The 22629-nt window shown below is 53.7% G+C and overlaps 2 protein-coding genes across 2 annotated transcripts in view; one reads left to right on the top strand and one right to left on the bottom strand.

The window, feature by feature from the left end:
• Nucleotides 1-758: 758 nt before the first annotated feature.
• LOC309587808 (transmembrane protein 121-like) lies at nt 759-1664 on the bottom strand (the record flags this gene model as incomplete). The annotated part of the gene is made up of 1 exon (XM_082306286.1): nt 759-1664. One exon carries the CDS (start codon nt 1662-1664, stop codon nt 759-761), a length of 906 nt encoding a protein of 301 aa, XP_082162412.1.
• A 7566-nt stretch (nt 1665-9230) lies between these two features.
• The window catches only part of LOC309587211 (phosphofurin acidic cluster sorting protein 1-like), a gene marked incomplete at its 5' end in the record, with an annotated part of 72099 nt that continues 58700 nt past the window's right edge, over nt 9231-22629 (top strand). Inside the window, one exon of the mRNA XM_082305180.1 lies at nt 9231-9418. Within this exon, the coding sequence (XP_082161306.1) occupies nt 9231-9418 (188 nt within the window). The remainder of the gene's footprint in view (nt 9419-22629) is intronic.

Raw genomic sequence — 22629 nt, 5'->3', positions numbered from 1 at the left:
ACCTGCTGGCCAGGAGAAATGCCTTCAGACCCAGGTGCCTGGGATGCTCCCCTCAGACCTGGGTGAGCCCCACCCCACCCCAGATGTGCTCTGCAGCCACAGCTGGACATCCAGGCACCCACGGGAGCTGGGGGGACCTGCCTGCCGGCAGGGACACAGACATGAGAAGGCTGCAGGGCTCGGGTTTTTTATTGCAAAGAGGGACATACGAAAAAGGACAGTCACCCCCTCTGGGCCCCCCCGTGCCTGCAGCTGGCTGAGCGGGGTGACAGGCAGGGGGAGGCCCAGGCCTCGCTCCTCCAGCACGGGGACCCCGGCTCACGCAGGTGGGAGCGGGCTGCACCCAGCCGAGCCAGGGCCAACCACAACGGCAGAGCGGGTGGCCCGCAGTGTCCCCGTGCGGCCACCCCGGCCTGAGCCCTGGCTGGCCAGAGAGCCGTGCTGCGTGGGGAGCGCTGACCGGGGGAGCCCGGCACAGGGCAGGGCTGCCCAGCCCCAGCCAGGCATGGCGTACGGCAGGCAAGCCTGGCCTCCTCCTCTGCTCTGCTGCCCGTCTCGCTCGGTGGGGTGCTGAGGTCCCAAACTGCTCTGCAGGGGGGCCCTCACCATGCAACCCTCGGGGACTGGAGCAGCTTCGCCCAGGGAGGGAGGGAGCAGGGTTGTTGCCCTCTGTCCAGGCGGGGAGCTCAGCAGCCCGCCTCGGGTTTGCAGGTACAGCCAGGCGTGGCGGTGCCCAGGCTGTGGCTCCTGCTGGCTTGTCACGTGTTGTCCTGGGCCAGCTCCTCAGGGCAGGCAGGCTGGTCCCGGGACTTGTGCAGCCCTGGGGAGGGCTGGGCCTGGGCGCTGTGGTGCCGGTGCCGCTGGTACTGCACAAACGTACAGACCTTCAGCCCAATGGCCAGCATGTTCTTGCCCATGAAGATGCTGGAGACCCGGGCGTCCCTGAAGAAGACCATGTTGCTGCCACGGATGAATATGGTGGTGATGTTGACAGTGAGCATGCTCAGCATGGGGTACAGCATCATCCGGTGGGGCATGATGCCAATCCCTTGCATGCTGATCTCACAGAGGGACACGCAAGGGAGGACCAGGAGCAAGATGTAGCAGTAGAAGAACATGATGCCCTCAGCCCAGAGCGGCAGCCCCTTCTTCTGGGGCTCCCACAGGTTGGCCTGGATGTCCAGCACGTCCAGCATGTCCACAATGACCCAGAAGAGGCGGTTGCGGAGATCTTCTTTCTTCTTGAATGTCCTGACGTACTCCATGTGCTCCGTGGCCACCAACAACACATAGAGGGCTGGGATGCAGATGGAGAGCAGCAAGGTCAGCGCTTTGCGGGCTATGAGATCCAGGCTCTTCCGGTCAGCTTTATAGTTCTGGTATACAAAGTAGACTTTGATCTCCAGAACGAAGACATACAGGAACCAGAGGATCATGGCGTAGCCCCGCTTAGCTGTCTTTACCTCTGCCCCAACCCAGATGGCCACGTAGCGGAGCACCAGCAGGAAGCACACGTCACCCACTGCCACCATGACACAGATGCCCAGCTTCCTGGAGCCCTGGCTCTGCTCCACCAGGTAGGCATCCATGAGGACGAGGCTGGTCATGATGAGCACAGTGGAGAGGCACACGTGGGGCTTGCTGACAGGTGGTGGGGGAACCATCCTGCACAGAGGAACAGGCAGGGCTGTCAGGGAGCTGCTGGGATTCCCCATCCCCACCCTTGGGCCCCCTTCTGACCCCCTCTCCCCAACAGCTGTGGATGGCTGAAAGAAGGCGAGGGGGTTCATAGACCCTTCTCCCACCCTATGATGTGCCTGGTTTGTTCCAAACCCGCGGGCTCCTAGCCAAAGCGCTCCCGAGACTCCTGGCCAGGCCACCCTGGTGCCATGTGCTGGCTGAAGCCCAGCTCCTGGGCTGCCCATGGGGATGTGGTGGGGCAGGCTGGACAGCCTGTGATGACTTGGGATGCTACTGCCTCTTCCAGTAGCTCATCACGCCGGTTAGCCTCTGCCACTGTGAAGGGTACATGCTTTATTTTCCATGTGATTTCCCAGCCAGTGGCACTGGTTATATTCTCCCACCCAGGCACACAAGATCATATCTGTGCTTTTAACCCAAGCAGGTCCTTAACTGCTATGATTCAGGACCGCTCTCTTTTTAGTCTCCTTTATTTTCATGCACAGCGTGAGGCAAAGGATTATTTTTAGCCTGGCTGTCCTGTGGGGTGGGAGGGAAGAAATCGGCCCAACATTTTCCGTTTCTTTCAGCCTCACGCTCCCCAAGAGCTCTGCCCACAGCCGTTTGCCCATGCCTACCCTGCCCCAGCACGACAAACTGAAAGCAAGGAAAAGCTGCACCAGCCCACAGCTCCAGGATGCAAGGAGCTCTGCAACGGGCCTGCAATTTCAGCTGGATGCTCAGCTCTCCCAGGCTGGGGCAGAGCAAAGCACGGTCCCCATAAGCACCCTGCCTGCCTCGGACGGCACCGCGGCTGTCAGGCTCCCTCCCCCGGCCGAGCACAGCTGCGGGCAGCTGCTGCCAGAGACGGAGGGGGGACGGAGCCAGGGCCTCGCCGGGCACGGCTCGGCAGCTGCTCTGGAGGGGAGCCAGCCCCCCGGCTGCGATGAGGATGAAGCTGGCCTGCTGACTGCGTGGCACAGCGCTGCAGGATGGCTGCCGGCGCAGAGCCCGCTCGGCCACACCTGGGCCGTGCGGGAGCCCTGGGACGCCGTCCCGGTGACCCGGCGGGCAGCGCGCGGGTGGCACTTGACCGCGGAGCGAGCGCTCGGGAGTGGGACGGAGGCGGCACTGTCAACGGTCACCCCTGCGCACCAACGCTCCCGGTGCCAACACCGATGGCGCAGGGCCCTGGGCACAAGCTACCTGAACTGCTTTTTGGCCGAGGGAGCGGGCGTCCTGCGCAGCCGTGCATCCCCGGGCCCCGAGGCATCCCGGCACGTCGAGGCAGGCAGCGAAGCCTAAGCCTGCCAGACACAGGTGCCTCTGAGCGGGGAGAGATGCGAGGCTGGCGGGCGCGGGGGGACGGTGGATGTGGCACATCTGGAGGCTGGGGTCTCTCCCGCGTTGCACCCCACGGCCTCGCCAAGCCTTCGGAGGAGCCGGCGGCAGCCCGGGCCCCGGCTCAACACCTGCCCCACCGAACGGGGCCTGGCGGGGTCAGAGCGGGGCCGCCCCCCACGCCGCCGCCGCCGCCGCGGGCCGCCTCCCCTCGGGGTGCCCGGGCCCCAGCCCCCTGCCCGCCGAGGGGCCCGCCGGCCTGGCCGGGGCCCGGGCCGTCGGGAGGGGAGGGGGGGGCAGGCCCTGCCCGCCGGCCGCGGGGGCCCGACCCGAGGAGGGGGCCCGCCGCCCGCCGCCCCCCGCCCGGGCCGCGCTTACCTCGGGCGGCTCCCCGGGGCGCCGGGGCAGGGCGGCGGCGGCGGCGGCGGCGGCCCCGGGCCCGGCGCGGCATCGCCCGGCGCGCCCCGGCGGCGGCTCTGCGGCGGCGGCGGCGGCGGCGGCGGCGCTTGGCCCCTCCCGGCGGGCGGGCGGGGACTGCGGCGGCCCCCGCCTCACCGGAGCGCCCGGCACCGCCCGGCACCGCCCGCCCCCCCCTTGCTCCGCTCCCCACTGCCCGCCGCCCCCCGGCAGCCCCGGGGCCGCATCCCGCCCGGGCACCGCTCCCCTCCTGCCCCCGGCAGCTCCCGCCCTGCGGCCGCACCCTGCGCCCCCCGCCAGACCCGGATCCCCCAGGGCCATGGGTGCTCCCTGCCGCAGCCCAGGAGAGGCCCCAGGAAAACCCGGGGCGCCCGGGGAAGCCTGGGCTGGCAGGGGCCCTGCCCGCTGGCTGCCCGCCGGGAGCGACCGGGACCCCTCCCGAGCGGAGCAGGCAGGGGAACCCATGCAGCCCCCTGGCCTGGCACCCAGCCGTGCCGGCCTGCGGGGTCCTGGGGAGCTCCAGCTCCAGCTCCGCAGGACGCTGGCAGAGCTGGGCTGGGCAGATAAACCAGGCCAGCGAAGGCCTTACCCCGGTGGACATCCCTCCCTCTCTGCAAATGCTCTTCCATCAGCCCCAGCAGCTTACTGCATTTAACTCTGAGCTTGTTTCTAATTGATTTAGGTCTTAGCTACACAGGGAAGGTTTTCCAGTATATTTCCACTCTGACTTTGAAGTGTTCATTGCAAATAGATGTATTTTGGAAGATGGAGAAGCGATTGGATCTCTGGAGATGGGCTAAGAGCAAAAGCAGGCATAGACCTGAGCGAGAGGACAAGTGCCAGTCACAGTCGCCGAGTGCCAGGAGAAGGGCAGCCCACCAGCTGCTGACAGGGTGGCCATAAGTCCCCTGTTGTATCATCTGTTGCCCTGGGGCATCTTGGGTGGCACCAGGACCATGTGAACCCCGCCTGTAGTGTCCATGGCAAATGGAGACACCGAACCAGCAGCCAGGCTCGGCTCACGTGTCCTGCGGCGAGCGTGGGCTGGTTTATGCAGGCAGGCGGAGGGCCTGTGTGAAGGGGGCAGAGCTCTGGGTTAGAGAGGTGCAACAAGGTAAAGAGTTTGGCTGTGGGATCGTTCTCCCAGTCCAGGAAAAAAACAGCGATCTCCAGAAGGGCTGAAAGAGCAGGGAAACGAAGCAGCCAAAGCAACCTGCCTCCAAGAAGGGACGGAGACCTTGCAACTCAAGCTGAGTGGAGAGCACTGTGAGGCGTGAGAGGGGAAGCCAACACAGCAACAAAACCTAGATCTTTCCCGCTGGACAGAGAAGCGCCAGCTCTCACTCAGTGTCAGGGCAGTCTCTTGCAGGCTGTCTGTCCATGGAGGCACCCGGGGGTTGGCCACAGGGGTACCCACATAGGAGAGAGGTGCTGGAGGCAGCTACCAAGCAGTAGGGCTAAAGACAAGATGATTCATCCCTCGGATGGAATCATAAAACCCCTGAGTCTTCACTAGAGGCTAGGACAGGAGGTGACAACATTCGCGTGGGAAGCAGTAAAGAGCTGCTTTAACAAGACACACAAAAATAAGCAACCAGAGCAAGAGCAGATACTTAGGTGCTTCTCTAAAACACGATGCTGGAACCAGGGTGCCAGAGTTCGCATGTGGATGCAGCTGTGATCAGAGGCAAAATGGAAGGAAACTGAAGAGGGGTACACCAGGATTCCCAGGCCGAGAGCTGCTCCCGGTCTGCTGCTGGCTACAGACCTGGGAGGAAAAGCATCTTCAGCTTAGCCCTGTGCTGCCTAGGACACCTGCACCCCACCGTTATCACCGAAGAGTCCCTCTAGGGCAGCAACCGCGGCACATTCAGAGGCTGTTGGGGGAGAGAGACAGAGAAATCCATCAGTCACACTGATCGTCCTCGAAGGGGAACTGCAGGAAGCGGGGAAATTTTGTCAGCAAGGGATGGCAAGCAGCAGCTGTGATGGGGAAAGGCTGGCAGCGGCCCGGGGACCACGCCGAGAGCTTTGAACTGCTCCAAAAAAGCCTCGTGGCCCCCGGCGCCTGGCCACAGAGTGGAGGGCGAGAGGTGGCTGGAACTGATGGGCATCCTTCAGGAAAGCAACTGAAAATACCTAACTGGGAACAGCTTCTGAGTGAAGGCTCACAGGGTGCTGAAGGGTACTTTAGCATCACAAAAAGGCCTAAGGTGAGCAAGGTGCTGGAAGGTGACATCAGAGTGGAGAAGCAAGAAATTGGGTGTGCCAAGTAGGAAAACAAAGGAATGAACATACAGAGTCAATCCAGGTAACCATTTGTCAAAATACAAAATGGAGGGGATGGAGCTAAGCAATGGTGACAATGTCCTTTGGGGTGCGGGCTGGGCCTCTGAGAAAATGGTGCCTATTGAAAAAAACCTTAATTTCAAACGCAGCCACATGCGGCATTAGGCACCTGATGGGACAGAGAGCGGGTGCTGCTACTTCTCCTGGCAGCAGCTCAGAGGAGGAGTGAAAGGACCCTCATGGAAAACAGTGGGATATGAGGCGCTTGGTGCAAAGCTGTGGCAGCACACGCGCTGGACCACCTCGACGCACCCGGAGGGGAAGGCAGTAGCCGGTAACGCGTGCAGTCCTGGCAGACCTGGGCTCAAAAGGATTTTGAAAATGGAGGCTCGTGGCGTTGAGTCTGGAGCACGTAAATCCTGGAGGTGCTGCAGGGCAGGGAGCCGCCCCAGCCCTTCCCCAGGTGAGGCACCCGAGTGGCGGAGCAGGGACCAGCAGCCCAGGCACTGGTGATGTGGCCCTGTCCCCGGGGAGTGGACAGCCCGGGGAACGGCGGCTTGTGCCACAGCCACTGGGGGTCAGTGCAGACCCAGGCAGCCTGCTCAGGACAAAGCCACCCCTGTCCCCTTCTCATGGCGGGGGGTGTGTGACCGACAGCATCCGCCTGTCCCACCCAGGCCCCGGGGCCAGAGCCCCCCCGCCCCCCGAGCACCCCCCATACACCCTCCAGCCCCGGCCAGAGCACCCCCAGCACCACGGGGTGAGCTCCTCTCGCCCCGCATTGCCCAGGGCACAGCTAAATGCTGGGCCTGGTGGCCAAGAACAGCACCCTTTCCCACCGCTCTGGGCTGGGGCTGCTGGCAGCAGGGGCCTGCAGGTTGTGGTCACAAAGGAGAAGACACAGCTTTGTACTACAAAAGGTGCTCTTACAGCTAAAACCGGGGCAGTTTGAGAGGGACATCTGTACTGAAGAGAAATGCTCTGCTCCTGCAGTGTCTTGCTGCACCTCAACCTTGTCCAGGGTGCAATGGGTAGGGTGACACATGGCTTTTCCAGGAACAGGGTGGCTGAGAAAAGTGCTGGCCCAAAGGGACCAGGTGCCCTGCATGGGCTTGACCAACATACGAGGGCACACAGTGGCGCCTTGTCTGCCAAGGACGAAGATGCCGGCTGCTACGAGGTCTCTAAACAGGGTTGAAGTGCTGGGGAGAAGCTGGTGGGCATGGTCCATTTGGATAGCAGTGACACACAGGAAAAAAAAAAAGGAGGCACATTTCAAGCTGACTGCCTGGACGCTAAAGAGCAAGGATTCTTTGGGTGCTTTCCCTGATGTGCTTGAAGATCACATCCACAATGAAGCAAATCTCAGCCGGTGCTTGGCACACAGAAAGGTCTTGGCTTAAGAGGAGGTGGGGAAGCAGCTGAGATCAAACCATGATGGGGGGAAATGCTGAGATAAGGCCAGGCCAGCACGACCATCATGTGACTCTCTCCTGCTGCAAAACAAGGTTTTCACGTTCATCTGCAGAACGCTATGAGAATGCAGCTCATCCTTGATCCAGTCGGACTTCCACAAAAGCCTCTGCTAAGATCCCTTAGCAAATGCTCTTAGAGAACCAAGGCTGTCAAGGATGAAAGGAAAGGTCCTCTCATGCATTAATGACTTGCTTAAAGGAAGGAAAATGCATCGAAGCAGCAAGCAAACTGTTTTGCGAGCAAGACAGGAGGTTGGGGCAACTCTGTTCTGTTCACCAGATGCAGAAATGGGCTAGGAAAGAGGGCAGAGAGCAAGGTGGAAAAGTTTGATGATGGTTTGGATTATTCATTTAGTTAAACTGAAAGCCAATGCGAATACCCACGTGTTACTGAGACCTGAAGCTGAACAGCAGATGAAATATAGAACTGACAAATGCAAGTAAAAAAGAAGAGGTCCAAGGGACAGGCTATAAATCAGACATCAGTATTCAGGAAAGTGACCCTGAAGTGTTTACTGGTAACATTCTGAAAACACCAGTGCTGTGCTCAAGATCCACAGTAGAACCTGTGGGTGTTTTATACTGCTTTGCAAGTTTGTGCTGCTCCTGCTTCTCAAATCCTAATCCCTCCACTGGCACGAGCCCCATTTTACAGTCTGCCTGGAATAACACCGCATCAATGGAAAACTCTGTCACTGCTGGGTATATTGAACAGCTCAGGTCCGGGCATGGTCCCTGTAGAAGCTGGGGGCTTCTCTTTATTTTGTGGTTTGGCCATTGTTGATTCGGCCACTTCTTTCAGGTAGCTTTAAGCAAGGAGCACTGCAGCTCCTGGTTCATCTCCCGCCGCCTTTCAGGATCCCTCAGCCAGCATCACCCTGCTCTGATGATTTGGTACCGTTCCTTTTCCATTTTTCCAAAGGCAGCACCATTTTGGACAGATCCTCGGCTAAGGCCCTGCTAAAGGTGAGGCCCGGTGGGGGATCCTTCCCGCTTTCTGCTGGGACAGCGCCACAGCAATGCATTTGTTCAGCTCCGCCACCACGGGCTTGCCCTAAGCCCCACGCACCGTGCTGGACCTGGGGATGCTCTGGTGGGGCCCTGAGCCCAGGGGTTTTGAGGAAGGCATCAGTTTTAGCTCTCAGATTCCTTTTGCAAGGCTTGTCTTGCTTTTAGCTTCAGTAAGGCCCGTCGGTCTTATTTTCCCCAGGCCGGCACCCTGAAGGTTGTTTGCTCCTCACATCCACCCGCTGACCTGCCCAGCTCCTGCTTCCAGCCACCCCTTCAACCCCGTCCCCACGGGTGGGCCCAAGCACCCCCCCCCCCCCTCCCCACAGCAACCGAAAGCTCGTCACGGCCCCGGGGGCTCTGGCGGGGCACTCCCCGACGCCCCCTCACCCGCCGCCAGGCGCAGCTCCTGCACGGCCGGGCTATGAACCGGCCGTCGGGGACACCCCCTCGGCCACCCGGGGGACCGGCCGCTGCTGCGGCGCCGGAGCGGGGCCAGGGCCGGGCGCTCGGCTCCCCGCTGCCATGGCAACCCCGCCAGGAGGCCGCGGCCCCCGGGCAGGCGGGCGCGCGCCCGACCACACCCCTCCGCTCCCTCGCCGCTGCGTTTTAAAGGGATGGCGCCACGCCCCCCCCAGCCGGAGCAGCGACGCTGTTCCCATTGGCTGGCCCCTCCCAGGCGCCCCCGTTCTTCTCCGTCTTCGATTGGCTGCCGGCCGCTCCGGCCGCCTCCTTCTCCGTTCCGATTGGCTGCTTGCCAAAGTCGCCATCCTCGCCCTCTCCCCGCTCCGATTGGCTCGTCTCCCGCCGCAGGCCGCGCCCTAGCCGCGCTCTGATTGGCCACGGGGCTTCTCCCCTCCTCCCCCCCGCCGCGCCCTGCCACGCTCCGGTTGGCGGCCGCGAGGCTCCCGGGCCCGCCCCGCCGCGCGAGCGAGCGGGCGCGCGCGCCGAGGCGGAGGCCGGCGCTGAGGCGAGGGGCTGGGGCCGCCCCCCAGCGCCAGTGTCGGCGGCGGCGGCGGGATGGCAGCGGCGGCGGCGGCGGCGGCCGGCGCGTTGGGCTCGGGCCCCGCCGCGGGGCCCCCGGCGGTGGCCGGCGGGGCGGCGGCGGCGGCGGCGATGGCGGTGGCCGGCCCCGGGCCGGTCCCGGTGCCCATGAACCTCTTCGCGACGTGGGAGATCGACCGTTCGGCGCCGAGCTGCGTGCCCAGGTGAGCCGCGCCGCCCGGGGCCTCGCCGGGGGCCGCCCCGCTCCGCTGCGGGGGCCTTGGTGAGCCCGGGGCCGGTCGGGGCCGGGGATGGCACGGGCGGGGGGGAGGCGGTCCCCGGCCGCCCCCCCCCTCCTCCCCCGGCGCCTCCGGGATCGGCGGCCCCTGCAGCATCCCTGCCCCGCCGGGCCGAGCCGGGCCTGGGGCCGCGCCCCCTCGGCGGCGGCTGGGCCTCGCCCCATCCAGGGGCGGGATGCGCGGCGAACGGCGGCTGCCGCGGCCGCCGTGGCCCCAGCGTGCCGTGCCGCCCGCTGTGCTTCCAGCGGCAGCACCGGGGACCGGCGGGGCCGGGTGTGCCGGCACCGGACCGCGGCTGCGTTGACTCCATGTTGCGGCCTCTGGCTAGTGTGGGCCGCGGAGGAGCTCGGCGGGGTATGTCATCGCGGCCCTGCTCCTTCTGGAGGCTGCCCCCTCGCCCCCGAAGTGAACGATGGCCTTACGGACAGTCCCCCGAAGCCAGGCCGTGGCCACCTGGCACCCGTGGGGTTACCTGTGTCGTCTGCACTCCAGACCGGAGGTAACGGCAAAAAGGATTCACTGTGCTGCCAGCTGAACTCACGGCTGTGTCTCTGGCAGAGCTGGCAGACAAGCTGAATGGTGTAAGTGTCGTTGCTGACTGTGTGGTTAAGGGTATGTCCAGGCTAAATGTCCTTACGGGAAGAACGCAAAGACCTGTCGTGGAGCCAGGAGGTTGTGGATGTGTGAATGAGCTAGGTGTCTTTTGGCCCACTCATCTTAGACACGGATCAGGAGGTCTTCTCGTGAGAGTTAAGGGGCAGATTCAGGAAGTCGCTCCAGATCCATGTATCTCTGGGCTGTGGTACATTGTCTGCAAGTGATGTATTCAAGTGCTGCACAAAAACTAGAGGCGTAAAATTCAAGAGGGGAAAAACAATTGTTCCTGCAGGGCAGGAGAACAGCAGCTTTTGTGAAAGGGCTTCAGATGGTTGATATGTTTGTAGGGAGAAACTCAGTGATTGAGTGGCCAGATGGGTTCGAGTAGAAATGTTCCGAAATACTCTGAGCTAGCAGAGAAAGCCTGTGTGATTGTGGTGCCTGAGGAGGTCCTGGGCTGAGCAGGCAGCAAACGGGAAGGAGTTTGCAACGTGTGTCTGTGAAGAGCCAATGCACCTTTTGATGACACACGCTGAGGCTCTTGTGTGGAGCAGGAAGCAGTGTCATTCTATAGCTTTAAAGTGACTTGAGGTATTGTTTATTTGTGGGTAGGTTACACCCAAGCTGGAATTTGGAGAGCAGGACAGAATTACCAGGTTGGCTTCCTGTGGAAAGAATCAAAGTTGCAGATGCAGAGCACAGAACTGTACAGGTGAAGCACGTGTATGTACGTAGTCTTCACAAATGGAAGTGCTGCAAGAGCTAGAGAGAGGAGTAACTGCTTTGGGCAAACCAAAGACAGAATGACTGGGAATAGTGAGACTGAGTTTAGAAGTGGGTTACATGGGTGGCGGGATGGCAGTGGGTGAGCAGCAATGGTGTGTCATCAGTTTGAACGCTGTTTGAAGAACTGCTCTTTGGCCTGATGAATCCTGTGCCTTTTCACAAGGACGGTTTCCATGAGCATTGTGTAGATGCCCGTTCTAATGCACGAGCTTCTTTGTGTGCTGATAGCCATGGGGGGCAGCCATCTGACACACCAGCTTGGAGGAAACTTCTGTAAAATTAATCTGAAATTTCATCCCTGGAATGTCTTCAGATGCAACGTTTGTTAGGATGGGAAGAAGCTGACAGAAGCTTCAGAGGCCACGGGTCTAACGTGGTGTGCTGCTATGCCTGTAGAGTCAGCAAGTGTTTGGAGAAGTCCTGTCAGGCCAGTGAACAGTGTGGGACTGGTGCTTCTGTGTTTTCTGGTCTTCAGCTAGCACAAGCTTTCCTGCGTGAGCGGGTTACAGGTGGGCACCTATCGGGCAGGTATTTGTGTTCACTGAAACTAAAGGGAGATCAAGACCCAAAGCTGAGCTGGGTTAATGGTGTATCTGTGCACTGTGCTTACTTATTGCTTGCCCATGTTTTTCCTCTACTGATCTGCTTGTTTAATGTTTTAGTCTTGACATTATGTTCATCGAGGTAGAAACTCTGCTGTATTGTCCCAGTGCCCAGCACAGGTGGTCTCTGGCCTTACTGTGCTTTGAGGGTGGTAGCGGTGGCAAAATAATATCCATTCAAGGGCAGTAATCCTTCTCCCTTGGGCCTCTCTGTCTCTTACGCTTGTGTAGTCTCAATTCTTCCAGCCCTATGCATATCTAGGGAAAGGAGAACTTTGCACTGATTTTAATGCTTGCTTTTTCTAGACTCTGTATCGTAAGCCTTTGCTGTCCCTGTGCTCCTTTTTAGGTGTTTCGTTTTCTGAAAATGCAGCTCCGGCTGCTGCAGGAGCGGGTCTGGGCTAGATCAACCTTTGCGGGGTTGCTCTGTGTTGGGCCGTTCATGCAGGACAGTTGAGAGGTTGTGTCCAGGCCTTCAGGGTTTCAGAGATGCACCCTGGGCCAGCAAAAATGGGCAGCGTGAAGTATAAGCCCCAATGTACTGAACAGTTCAGTAGTATGCGAAGACAAAAAAACAAAAAAAACCAGACAAAAAACCTGCTTTGGTGAACACCAAAACACCCATGACTTGCTCAAACTCTTCATCGCCCCACCTGAGAGTCAAGGGACAGGATCTCCTAAAGGCTCTTTCGCAGGCACTGCCCTGAAACCCCCTCGCTGCTTCTCTACTAGTGCACAGCGATCACGAAGAGTTTCATTTTTAAGTAAGACTTCTGATGCCCTGTAGGAAGATCTTGGCTTTCTAAGGTGAACCGTTGCCCATAATGGAAGTCTTTCCTCCTGAATCAGGAACACGCCACTGAACTAAGACCACATTTAGTTTTCAAAGTTGCCTTGCTCTCAGAATGGAGGTATCATCCCTCCTGCTGGGGTCTTTCTCTTTTCAGGGCCAAGTTGAGAGAGATCTGTGAACTCTTAGTGCCCTTCCTATGAACTGAGTAAGCATAGCCTAGACCCAGCTGCCTTTGGCTCAAGTGGCTCTCAGGGGAGGCAGAGCTGAATTTTCTGGGCAGTGAGCTATTATGCAGGGAGGCAGAAGGAAGTAAACACCTGGAAACCAAGGAAAAGGCTCTTTGCATCTTCAGTGAGGCTCCCCACTGGGATAGGCATTATTGGCTTCCCGTCGCGATGCCTTGGAAGAAAAGCAATCCTGGTTGATTCATGCTGCAGGGTGTCAAGCGTGCTTTTGCTAAGATAGTCAATCAATCAGCCTTAACTTCCACTCACAGTTATCTGAGTAAATTCTTCGTAGTGGTGTTCTGAGGCAGGATAAAGTGTCTTTATTGTGATACCATGCAAACCCTTAAGGGTTGTAGCAGGTTGTCACTGTATGGAGACTGCAAGAAATGAACTAGAGCTTTGCCACAGTAAAATGTCTGTCTGCATCAAGGTAATGTCTTACTGTGTTCTCATTGTTTTGTATGCTGATCAGGCAGTACGTTTGGAAAAAATGTGTGAAAGGACTTTGTGCAAACATGCTTGGGGTCTTGTTCTTTCCAAGTAGTGGTATTTTTCAACCCCTGTTAAAAGGACTGCTCTTCCTTTTTCTCCTTTTAATATCTGAGAGCCCATAAATGCAAGTTCCTAATTAGGAAACAAGATAAGATTGTGTGATTGTGTTCACTCTTACTTTTTTTCCATGACACAGCTGTTGTGTTATGTGGATGTTGTTTCAGTGATAAGTCATCACGTTTCTAGTTAGAGGTGAGTGATACCAGTTGTATTTTGGCTAATGCGTCGGTATCGTTGAGGTCAGATTGCAAAGGTAGATTCTGCCTGTACAAATTACACTGTGAATGGCGCTGCAAGGATTCAAATACACTGCGTTTCGTCCAGAGTACCTCGTATCTCGGTACAATGCGTGAGATCAAAAACATTCCAAGTCTTGCTGCCACCCACACAGTGTGCTTGAACACAGTGTCTCCTGCTTGTGGTAGTTAGAAAAGCATTGACTTAGGGAAATGCACGTGGTTTGGGCTCACTTTGTGAGACTGTGTGTGTGCACCTTCAGGACATGACGTTTCAGAAGATGCTCTGAACTCTCTATCATTAAAACTTCCAAATGTGTGTTTTGGAAAGTCATAGCCTAATGAATGTTTTCCTGGAAGGAGAGCAGTTATTGCAAGTACAACTGGAAATATCCCATAAGTGCCAGCTGCAGTGATCCTTTGAAGTGCCATGAGGTGAATATTTTCATCGAAAAGGACCTGGGGGTGTTGGTTGACAGCTGCCTGAACATGAGCCAGCAGTGTGCTCAGGTGGCCAAGAGGGCCAATGGCATCCTGGCTTGTATCAAGAACAGTGTGGCCAGCAGGACCAGGGAGGTGATAGTGCCCCTGTACTCGGCACTGGTGAGGCCGCACCTCGAGTGCGGTGTTCAGTTTTGGGCCCCTCACTACAAAAAGGACATCGAGGTGCTGGAGCGTGGCCAAAGAAGGGCAACGAAGCTGGTGAAGGGTCTAGAGCACAAGTCTTGTGAGGAGCGGCTGAGGGAGCTGGGGTTGTTTAGTCTGGAGAAGAGGAGGCTGAGGGGAGACCTTATTGCTCTCTACAACTGCCTGAAAGGAGGCTGTAGCAAGGTGGGGGTCGGTCTCTTCTCCCTAGTAACAAGCAACAGGATGAGAGGAAATGGCCTCAAGTTGTGCCAGGGGAGATTTAGATTAAATATTAGGAAAAATTTCTTCAGGGAGAGAGTGGTTAAGCACTGGAACAGGCTGCCCAGGAAAGTGGTGCAATCGCAGTCCCTGGAAGTGTTCAAAGAACATGTGGATGTGGTGCTTGAGGACATGGTTTAGTGGTGGACTTGGCGGTGTTAGGTTAACGGTTGGACTCGATGATCTTAAGGGTCTTTTCCAACCTTAATGATTAAAAAAAAAAATTCCAAAATAGAAGGCAACCTCAAAAGATTACTTTTTTCTTTTTTTGAGTGTCTCTGCAGCCCTGTTGTCCTGTTTGGGCAGACAGCATGTATGACCTGACACCTCACGGAGAGTAGGGTAAGACTTCATTTGTGCAGCTTGGTTGCACGCTTTCCTTTGCCTGAGGTCCGGAAAGCCTCGCGGTGAGCAGCGCATGTCGTACGGCACGGAGGAGCGCGCTCTCCTCTGGCAGAACTGCGTTCGGCTGGGTTGGCAGCACCTCGCGGCCCCGTGAAGAGGGCTGCTCTGCCAGCTGTGGACTCAGGGCACTGTTTCCTCTCTGCAAGGAGTATTGCCTGTCTTTTCTACAACCCCTAAGAGTTTCCTTTTCTGATTTGGTGATGAAGAGCCTCTGAACTGGGTGTTCCTTTAAGAAACACTTATTCCAGCTGGAATAACATGTATTTATCTGCCTGAGATGTTCTTGAGTGGTTTCCTGGGTAAATCAGGCATTTGCACGGTAAACTTCCAACCTCAGCAAAATCTGCTCTGTTTGGGTAAGCTACAGAGTCGCACCTCTGGGAATGTTAAATGATTCCAGATTGTTCCCTCCAAAGATACTACCATGCCGTGACAAACCCGAGGAGCTCCAGAGAGCCACTGCTTGGGAGGGGCCACAGTTTCTCGTAAGGAAACAGTCTCTTATAACTGGTTATATTTGCCGTGTTTGAATTATGATTTCCTTTTAGTCCTATATAGAAAACAAAATGTTCTAAACAACCCTCGGATTGCTTATTATTCTTAATATTGTGGGCTTGGCTACAAGCCTGCAACATAATACGTCTGATGTGCTGTCCACTATCCATCGCTCCCTGTGGCTCGCTGTCGCAGAGGAGCACGTTTGGGATTTCTCCTCTGGCAGTGTTATGTTTCCCTTCTGAGCGTACGATAATTGAGTTGGTGTCTGTTATTCCTTCTTTCTGCTCATTAGTGGAACTTGGGACAAGTGTCCCCTGCCAGTATGATTGATGGGGGGGGGGGGTGTGTGCTCCTTTCAGAATATTAATAGTGATTTTCCTGAAGGCTTAATTTTATTTGAAGTACCTGCCACGCTGCCTCCTAGCCTTGCTCTCCAGTGTTTCATTCATTAGCTAAGCTGTGTCAGCTCGGTTGTCTGATGGCTTATCAAAAATATTGCATTGTTCTTATTGTGCTAGTATGCTATGAGCGCTCATTCCGCTTCCTCTGGCATAGTCAGTTACTTGTGATTGATTACTGACAGCCATGTAGCACGCGTAGAGTGCACCCCCCTCTGGGATGGAGATCCCCTGACCTTCATCCTGTCAGAAGAATAAATTGCTGAGCACCAGTATCTTACGGGGTTGCTGTAGCAGATCCATTCTTCGATGAAGTCTGTGCTGATGCTTTTGTGTGATCGTTTGTAACGTGGAATGAGTCTAGGTTGAACGCATGTCTCCAGTCAACTTCAGAAGAAGTTATTTCCAAAAAAAGAGCCAGAGGCGAGAAACATACTGCATTTTATAGCATGCCAGATGAGCATCTGGGCAAGGCTATTTTCTGAATACCTTGTGTTCTTACCTGGTCCAAGCTTTCAGCATCCCAGCTGATGGGGAGGCTGTGCTTCTGTTTTGTTTTGTTTTGTTTTGTTTTTTTAACTACAACAAAACTGGTGGACACTGTTTTGGGAAACAAGAAGTGAGAGTGTCTTACTCCTCTGTGCGGGATGTGGCAGCAGGAACCTGTCTCTGCCTCCTGGGAAGCAGGCAGCTTAAGTGATATTGCTCGTGTCGTTAGAAGTCTCTTAGATAAATGAGGCTTTGTTTGGATACTTCCATATACTCATTGCAGTGGACCCGAAGGAGAGATGCAGTATTTCAGGTACCTTAACACATTGCAACTGTGGTTACAGAGACTACTCCCTGCTCTGCAGTGTGATTCAGCCTCTGTGCACACAGCCCAAAATTACACTGGCTTTTTCTGCAGGCCTGTTGCGATGCCATCTCCTTTATAATTTACTGCCCACAGTCATCTCTCATGCTCTTTCTGTTTCTCCTGTCTCAGTGAGGGATTCTGCTTAGGAAATGAAAACTCCTGTTGTATTTTGGCTGCTATTCTAGTTTTTCTAGGTTCTCCTTATTGTCCTACTCATGCTGATTTTTACACTTCCACTGTAAATCCTTTGTATCATGCTTCTTATTCTTCAGTGCGAGCATATCTTAAGTATCATGAGATCCAAAGCCAGTGCATGTGCGACCATCTGGACAAAAAATGTCCAGGTTCCATGCCCAGCTGTGTATTTTTAACTGTTTTTCTGTGCATATGATAACTAAATTCTCATCAGCATAGGCAGTTTGGGATGATAGCAGAACTCATGTCTTTGGTTCCATTTTCCAAAACTGAAAAACGCTAACAATTAGCTGCTGTGCTGTTACAATGGTAGCAGGGTTAGAATAAGAGTAACTCCCTTCTAAAGGGTTCTGCTACTCTTTTCCTGTGTTTTAATACCTTTTCTCTACCAGGGGAGATCATCTTCATCCAAAGCCTCTCATTGATTCTTCTGCTGTCTGATTTTCAGTAAGAGTTCAAGTAGTGTCTCTGAATCTGTATTATTTAGATCTTTTTTTTTTTAGCTTTGCATTATTTATATATTTTTAGAAGATCTTCCTTGTATTTTTTCTGCATTTTCCTCTGTGTTCCTTCAGCTATCTTCTAATAGCCCATTTATTTTCTACCTTATCAATGCATCCACTTTCTTCTCATTGCTCCTTTGCCTCAAAAGCCCTGCACGCACCTGCTGATAATTTTGGCACCGTTCTCACATTTTTTCTTTGCTTCTGTCTTGCCTTGCACACCTGTAAGTGAGTAACCTTTAATTCTGAATCTTAATTTTTCTCTTTTCAAAGTAGTTTGCTTTTTTCCTCAGAATTTAGAGACTATTCTTTGTGAAGCTGCAATGGCCACATCTTGTTATTGTATGGCTTGTATTTTTCAGCTGGACTATGTTCCTGATGTGCTTGGCTTGTTTTTTAATGGCTTTTAGATTTTTACGCTGTTAATGAATATCAGCTTTTTTCTTTTGTTAGACTTTCTGAATTTTCTTGTATGTGCATCCCTGAAATACAGTCCCATAAGTTGATATTTCTTTCAGTCCTCTCATACCTTATGCTTGAGGCTGCTTGCTCTGAGTATTCCTTCCTTTCTTTTGTGCTCCTTTGTTAGAAGCAGACTCAGGATGTCCATTTGGATTTCACAGCATACTGTATATATGAATAATTTACTCATTTTTTCCTTGATGTTTGTCAAGTCCCTTGACTTCTCAAGCTTTTTCTCTGCCTATTATGTTCCTTAATCTCCAGTCAGGCAAAAGGACAACATTCTCGTTACCCTGCATTTACACTTTGTTCATCTCACCTGTGTGTTGATGAAATGTTCATATTTATTTGGGGATAACTTTATCTGTTGCAGTACTGATTTGTGGAAGTGTGGACAAGTCACCCTTATTTCGGGGACCTGCTCCACCCACAAGGATCTGAGCAGAGAACTGCATTGTACAGGCTCTGGTTATTAACAGCTTGTGTTGCAAGTGGATGAAAAGCCTACGCACAAATTTACCAGTTTTGATGAGAATCGTTCTTTTGAGTGAAGAATCTTAACTGTGCAACTCTTTAGAATTAAAGTTTTTTTTTTTTTTTAATGTAAAATTTTTTTCTTACAGTTATGCAGGAGCCTCAAAAATGGATGCCCCTGCTGGTTTGACACTGTCTCTTCCATGGGCCTGTATCACTGCTATTGTGTCGCTTCAGGCCCTCCCCTGTGCTCTCTTCCCAGATGTCTCTTACCATGGTACCATGTTCCTGAGCCGGCAGGTAGTCAGATCTAAGGTGCTTGCCAGCTCAAGATAACAGCGAAGGAAACAGATGGGATGTTTCGTGGGTTTGCTACTTCAGAAGTAGCAAGCTGTAATGAAACCTTAACTCTGCGTTCATCGTTAGTAGGAAGGTTGTTAGACTATGCATTACAGAAGCTGCTGTATGGCACACGTTCCTCTTTTGTCAGCGTGCGTGGAGATCTCTACCAGGACAGTCTGGACGATGGAGGATGCCCTGTGTTTTAAGTCACTGTAGCAGGGTTTGCCAGACAGGTGTCTATTGGCACTTGAACAAATGCCTGCAGCAGAGAACTGGAGGAGGTTGGTGTGGACCAGTGAACTAACCTTGACCTCGTTTCACTGCTTTTCCCAGCTTGGCTGCACTGGCCCATTGCCAGCGGACTTGGAGGTGTACCCCAAAAAGTTCTGCCAGGCGAGGAGTGTTAGGATGTAGCCTGTCCTGCATCCCCATTAGCACTTTCAAACTCGGTTGAAAGGTCCCTGTCACTGTATCTTAAGCACTTGTTCTTTTCCTCCTGTAGACAAGGCTGCAAGTGGTGTTTTTGTAATCAGTCACTGCTTTGTGGTGGTTAATTCATTAACACGTTTTATTTTAGCCTGGAGACACAGTGAGCGAGCTGTTTAGCAACAGGTATGGTGGCAGACTGCTAGTGCTGTGGCTCCGTGGAGGTGTGGTGCATTTGCACCTTGCCATGCAGTTGACTGCTGCTCTCGGCTAAGCTGGCAGCGCAGCATCTTTTGTTAAAGCAGCCTTGGATTTGGGGACAGCTGGTGCAGCAATTCTGCTGCGTATGTAGGCAGAAAAGTTCAAAATCTGTTACATTTGTGAAATAAGTTCTGTGACATGATCCATACTAATGCTGATGCCTACTTTCAGCATGGCTAAAATGATCAATCTCCTGCTGCAGACTTGCACTTTTTTTCTTTCTGCCCTGGGGTTGCTTTTGGGCAGACCCCAAGTGAGCAGCTGGAAGTTCAGACGCAGTAATCTTAAGTAAAGCAATGACCAGTTAAAGAAGTGATTAATTCCCAAGTAATGTACCCTTTCTGTTGCCTATAAAAAATAATTTTTAAAAGTTTGCTGCAGCATGTAGCCTTACGACTGACCTGTGGATTGTTTAGTAAGCTCTTTCTAACATTTCTAGGGAGGCTGTTACGCAGCAGCAATGAATTTGGTCACATGCTTTTTGTTAAACAAGTAACTTGTTTGAAAATAGAGCAGAAAGATGACCTTGCGGTTTGGACACTGAAGTGAGGCTTAGATTCAGATCCAGGATCTGAAGTTGCTTACGCTTCTTCTAGTTCAAATAACCCTTTCCCTGCCTGAAGCCATAGCTATGACTCACGTTCCTCTTCTCCCCACTTTCTTCCCAGCTGCTTGTTTCCATGCTGCGGTGTTGCCGTTTCCTTGCGTGTGCTAGGGTGACCGTGCAGTTGTATTGTAACGCAGAAGTGGTCTTGAGGTGTGGCAGGGGTGCTCCCAAAGCCGATGTCCTGCAACGCGGTGCCAGTACTCATAAAGGAAGAAATTTGTCCTTCTGGGGAAAAAACAGACCCTTACAAGACTGCCCATACACTCTGGTGTATTTCCCTGAGCTGGAAAGACAAAGCTGAAGCTAAAGCAAACGGCTGGGGATTCTTGCCTGGCTTCCACAGGCTGGGGAGCTGGGCTAGGAAGCCTGAGGGTCCTCAGAAAGGGGCAACTGGAGAGAAACCATCTGAGAGCCAGGTCACCAGCAGAGTTTTCCTTGCTGTCTAATCTGGATGCTGCCGGCTGGGAATCCTCTGAAGAGGCTCAGAGGACTGTCGGAACTGGTGGAGGCTGGAGGAAGGTTTGGGGAGTAGTGCGTGGAAATCAGTTGGGATTTTTTGGACTTTCTGCTGAGGTTTTAAGGGCTCTTTCTGCTGAGGAAAGACGTTGCTTCTGGTAGGGGCAATTAATATCTGCATAGCTTGCAGTGGAGCATGAGAGAGGCTAATGGCTGTGTGACTGAGTAGCATGCTGTGCATGCTGGGACAGGCTGTCTGGGCAGATCCTAATGCTTCCTCAGGAGATGCTTCTTGACAATGTGCTTATTATCTGGAAATCAGCTTGTGTGACAGCAGGCGCCAGGAGGATATGGCAGAGTCTTGTGTCCTGTTGTGGTAGGTACTGCATGATGTGCTATAACGAAACGCTGCCTATTCTGTGGGGGGTTTACTCCATGCTTTGGATAGACATGGGTTAGGGGGAGGCAGAGGTGAAGTGATTCATCCAACAGTTAAAAAGTGGCAGAGACGGATTAAATCTCGCCTCTCTGCCTGGAACCAGATCTTAACTCTAAATTGCTTCCTTCTGTAAAAGCAGTGAAGTCTCGCTGTAGCAGAGCCTGGGGGATGTGCTTATATCACTGCAACTCTCCTGTGCACATGGTGGGCAGCAGTTGTTTGGTATGGTTTGTCCTCAATTAATTTTCCTTCCCCCCCCCTCCTCAAATGTTTGGGTATTGTGAACAACACAGCAAATGAGTCGTAGCCTCACCCAGGAAACTACTAAGAAAATACACAATGTCTGTCCAACTCTCTCAACTTCTAATCTATTTGCCCAATTTTGTCCTGGCTTGTTAAGGGCAACTGCCTCAAAGAACCACGTTTCATAGACATCAGTGGTTAGAGGGAGGTTGGAGGTCCTGTTAGATCCCCTGCGATGGAGAACTTGGCTCTCTTCCAACCCCCTGTTTGCAGGCTGATGTGCCTGGGTGCATTGCAGAGGTAGCTCTCAACCGTCCTCAAGGTTTGCTGTCTTTTTCCAGTGGGGTGGTACTGAGAGTCGGGAGGGGAAAAGAAGGAGAGAAGACAGCCTGGAAAGAGCCGATGTAAGTGCGGGAAAGGGGGTGGGAGAGAATGGTGCATTTCCAGGCTGAGCTGTTTCATGACTAGCAGCAGTAGTTTAAGCAAAATTTGAGCGGTGATCTTTCCAGTGATGCATCTGTGTGGGTATTTAATGTGAAAGGATGCAGAGTGATGGGAGAATGGTTTCAAGGAGCCTGTTTCATTCATTGTTTGTGCGGCAAGGTGCACATGCTCCATACATACATAGGTAAATGTGCCTTTAAACCAGTGAGGTGAGAAGTGCCAGCCATGAGTAAGAGGCAAAATTAACAACCCTAAACACCCCTCTTAAGCAACTGGAGGAGGAAGGGTTTAACAGCCACCCCCCTGCCTTATAACTTCTGCCTACGCAGAGCCTAGCCAAGAGGAGGGAAAGGAAATCTCTTAACCTTATTATTGTTTGTGACTACAGTAAGCAATCCAGTTACTGCCATCCTTTAATCCTGACACTGTGGGACCCCAATTAGAGCAGAGAAGTCTTGGTTTCATACCCTTGCAGGCAGGGATGTGGTGCCTGTGAAGGACATCACTGAACCGCTCCGTGCCTTGACCATTACCTGAAGGAACTGTGATGAGGCTTCACACACTTGGAGTTTGTCCAAGGAGTGTAAGAAGAGTTGTTCCCAAAATTTGAGTCCTGTCTATTTGTCCAGGTAAGGAATGACTGCTTGGCTGCCACTGGGTTCCCCAGCCTCTCTTTTTAAGTGACCTGGATGCTTCCTCCATACATCTAAGTGCCTTTTGGGGGAAGTTTGAAGCTTTTAGCAGATCCTGATAGTTCCTTCCTCTTGAGAAGAGGAATCTTGAAAAGCATGTTCCAAAGACCACTTTTACCACTGCGGCCATGATTATTTCCCCTCTGGGGAAATAAGCAGAGCCATGAGGTATGTAAGAAACTGGGCCGTAGACTGTGGTAGCTTGTGCCTGTGCCAGGGGAATGGTGTTCTTTGGGCAAGATGCAGAAAAGCAAAAATGATGGGTGGTGGGATAGCAGAAGTGGTCAACATCCCAGCTAAACGCTGCTGTGAACAGAAGGCAGAGCAGTTAGTTATTGGTCCCCAGAAGATTCTCTTCTGAAAAATGATGAGGAGCTTGTGTTGTGTCCAGTCCTGATTGTGGTGGCAAACACTCCTGTTGACATGAATATGAATAGGTTTCAGGTCCCAAGTGACAAAAGACTAATAACTCTGCTTAATTACAACCTATTTTTTTTTTCTAATACTCTGAGAGTAAATGACTTTTCAAGGAGAGCTGGCTGTGAGATGTGCAGGATGTCGGAACTCTCTTTGGGAAGAAGGAAAAACTAAGTAAACCAAGGTTTAAAATCCAGGGTAGCTTTCTGTGAGAGAAGCTCTATGGTCTCTGCCTTCAGAGTAGATGTGATTTCAAGCCAAACAAACTTTCTGTTGAGGTAAGAAGTGTTCAGTGTAGATCTCTTCCAGGGTGGTTACA

Source organism: Platalea leucorodia (genome assembly GCF_965183815.1).
Source record: "Platalea leucorodia genome assembly, chromosome: 3".
NCBI lineage: Eukaryota > Metazoa > Chordata > Aves > Pelecaniformes > Threskiornithidae > Platalea > Platalea leucorodia.
Note: the sequence above shows the minus strand (reverse complement) of the source record. Positions and strands in the feature narration are given on the sequence as shown.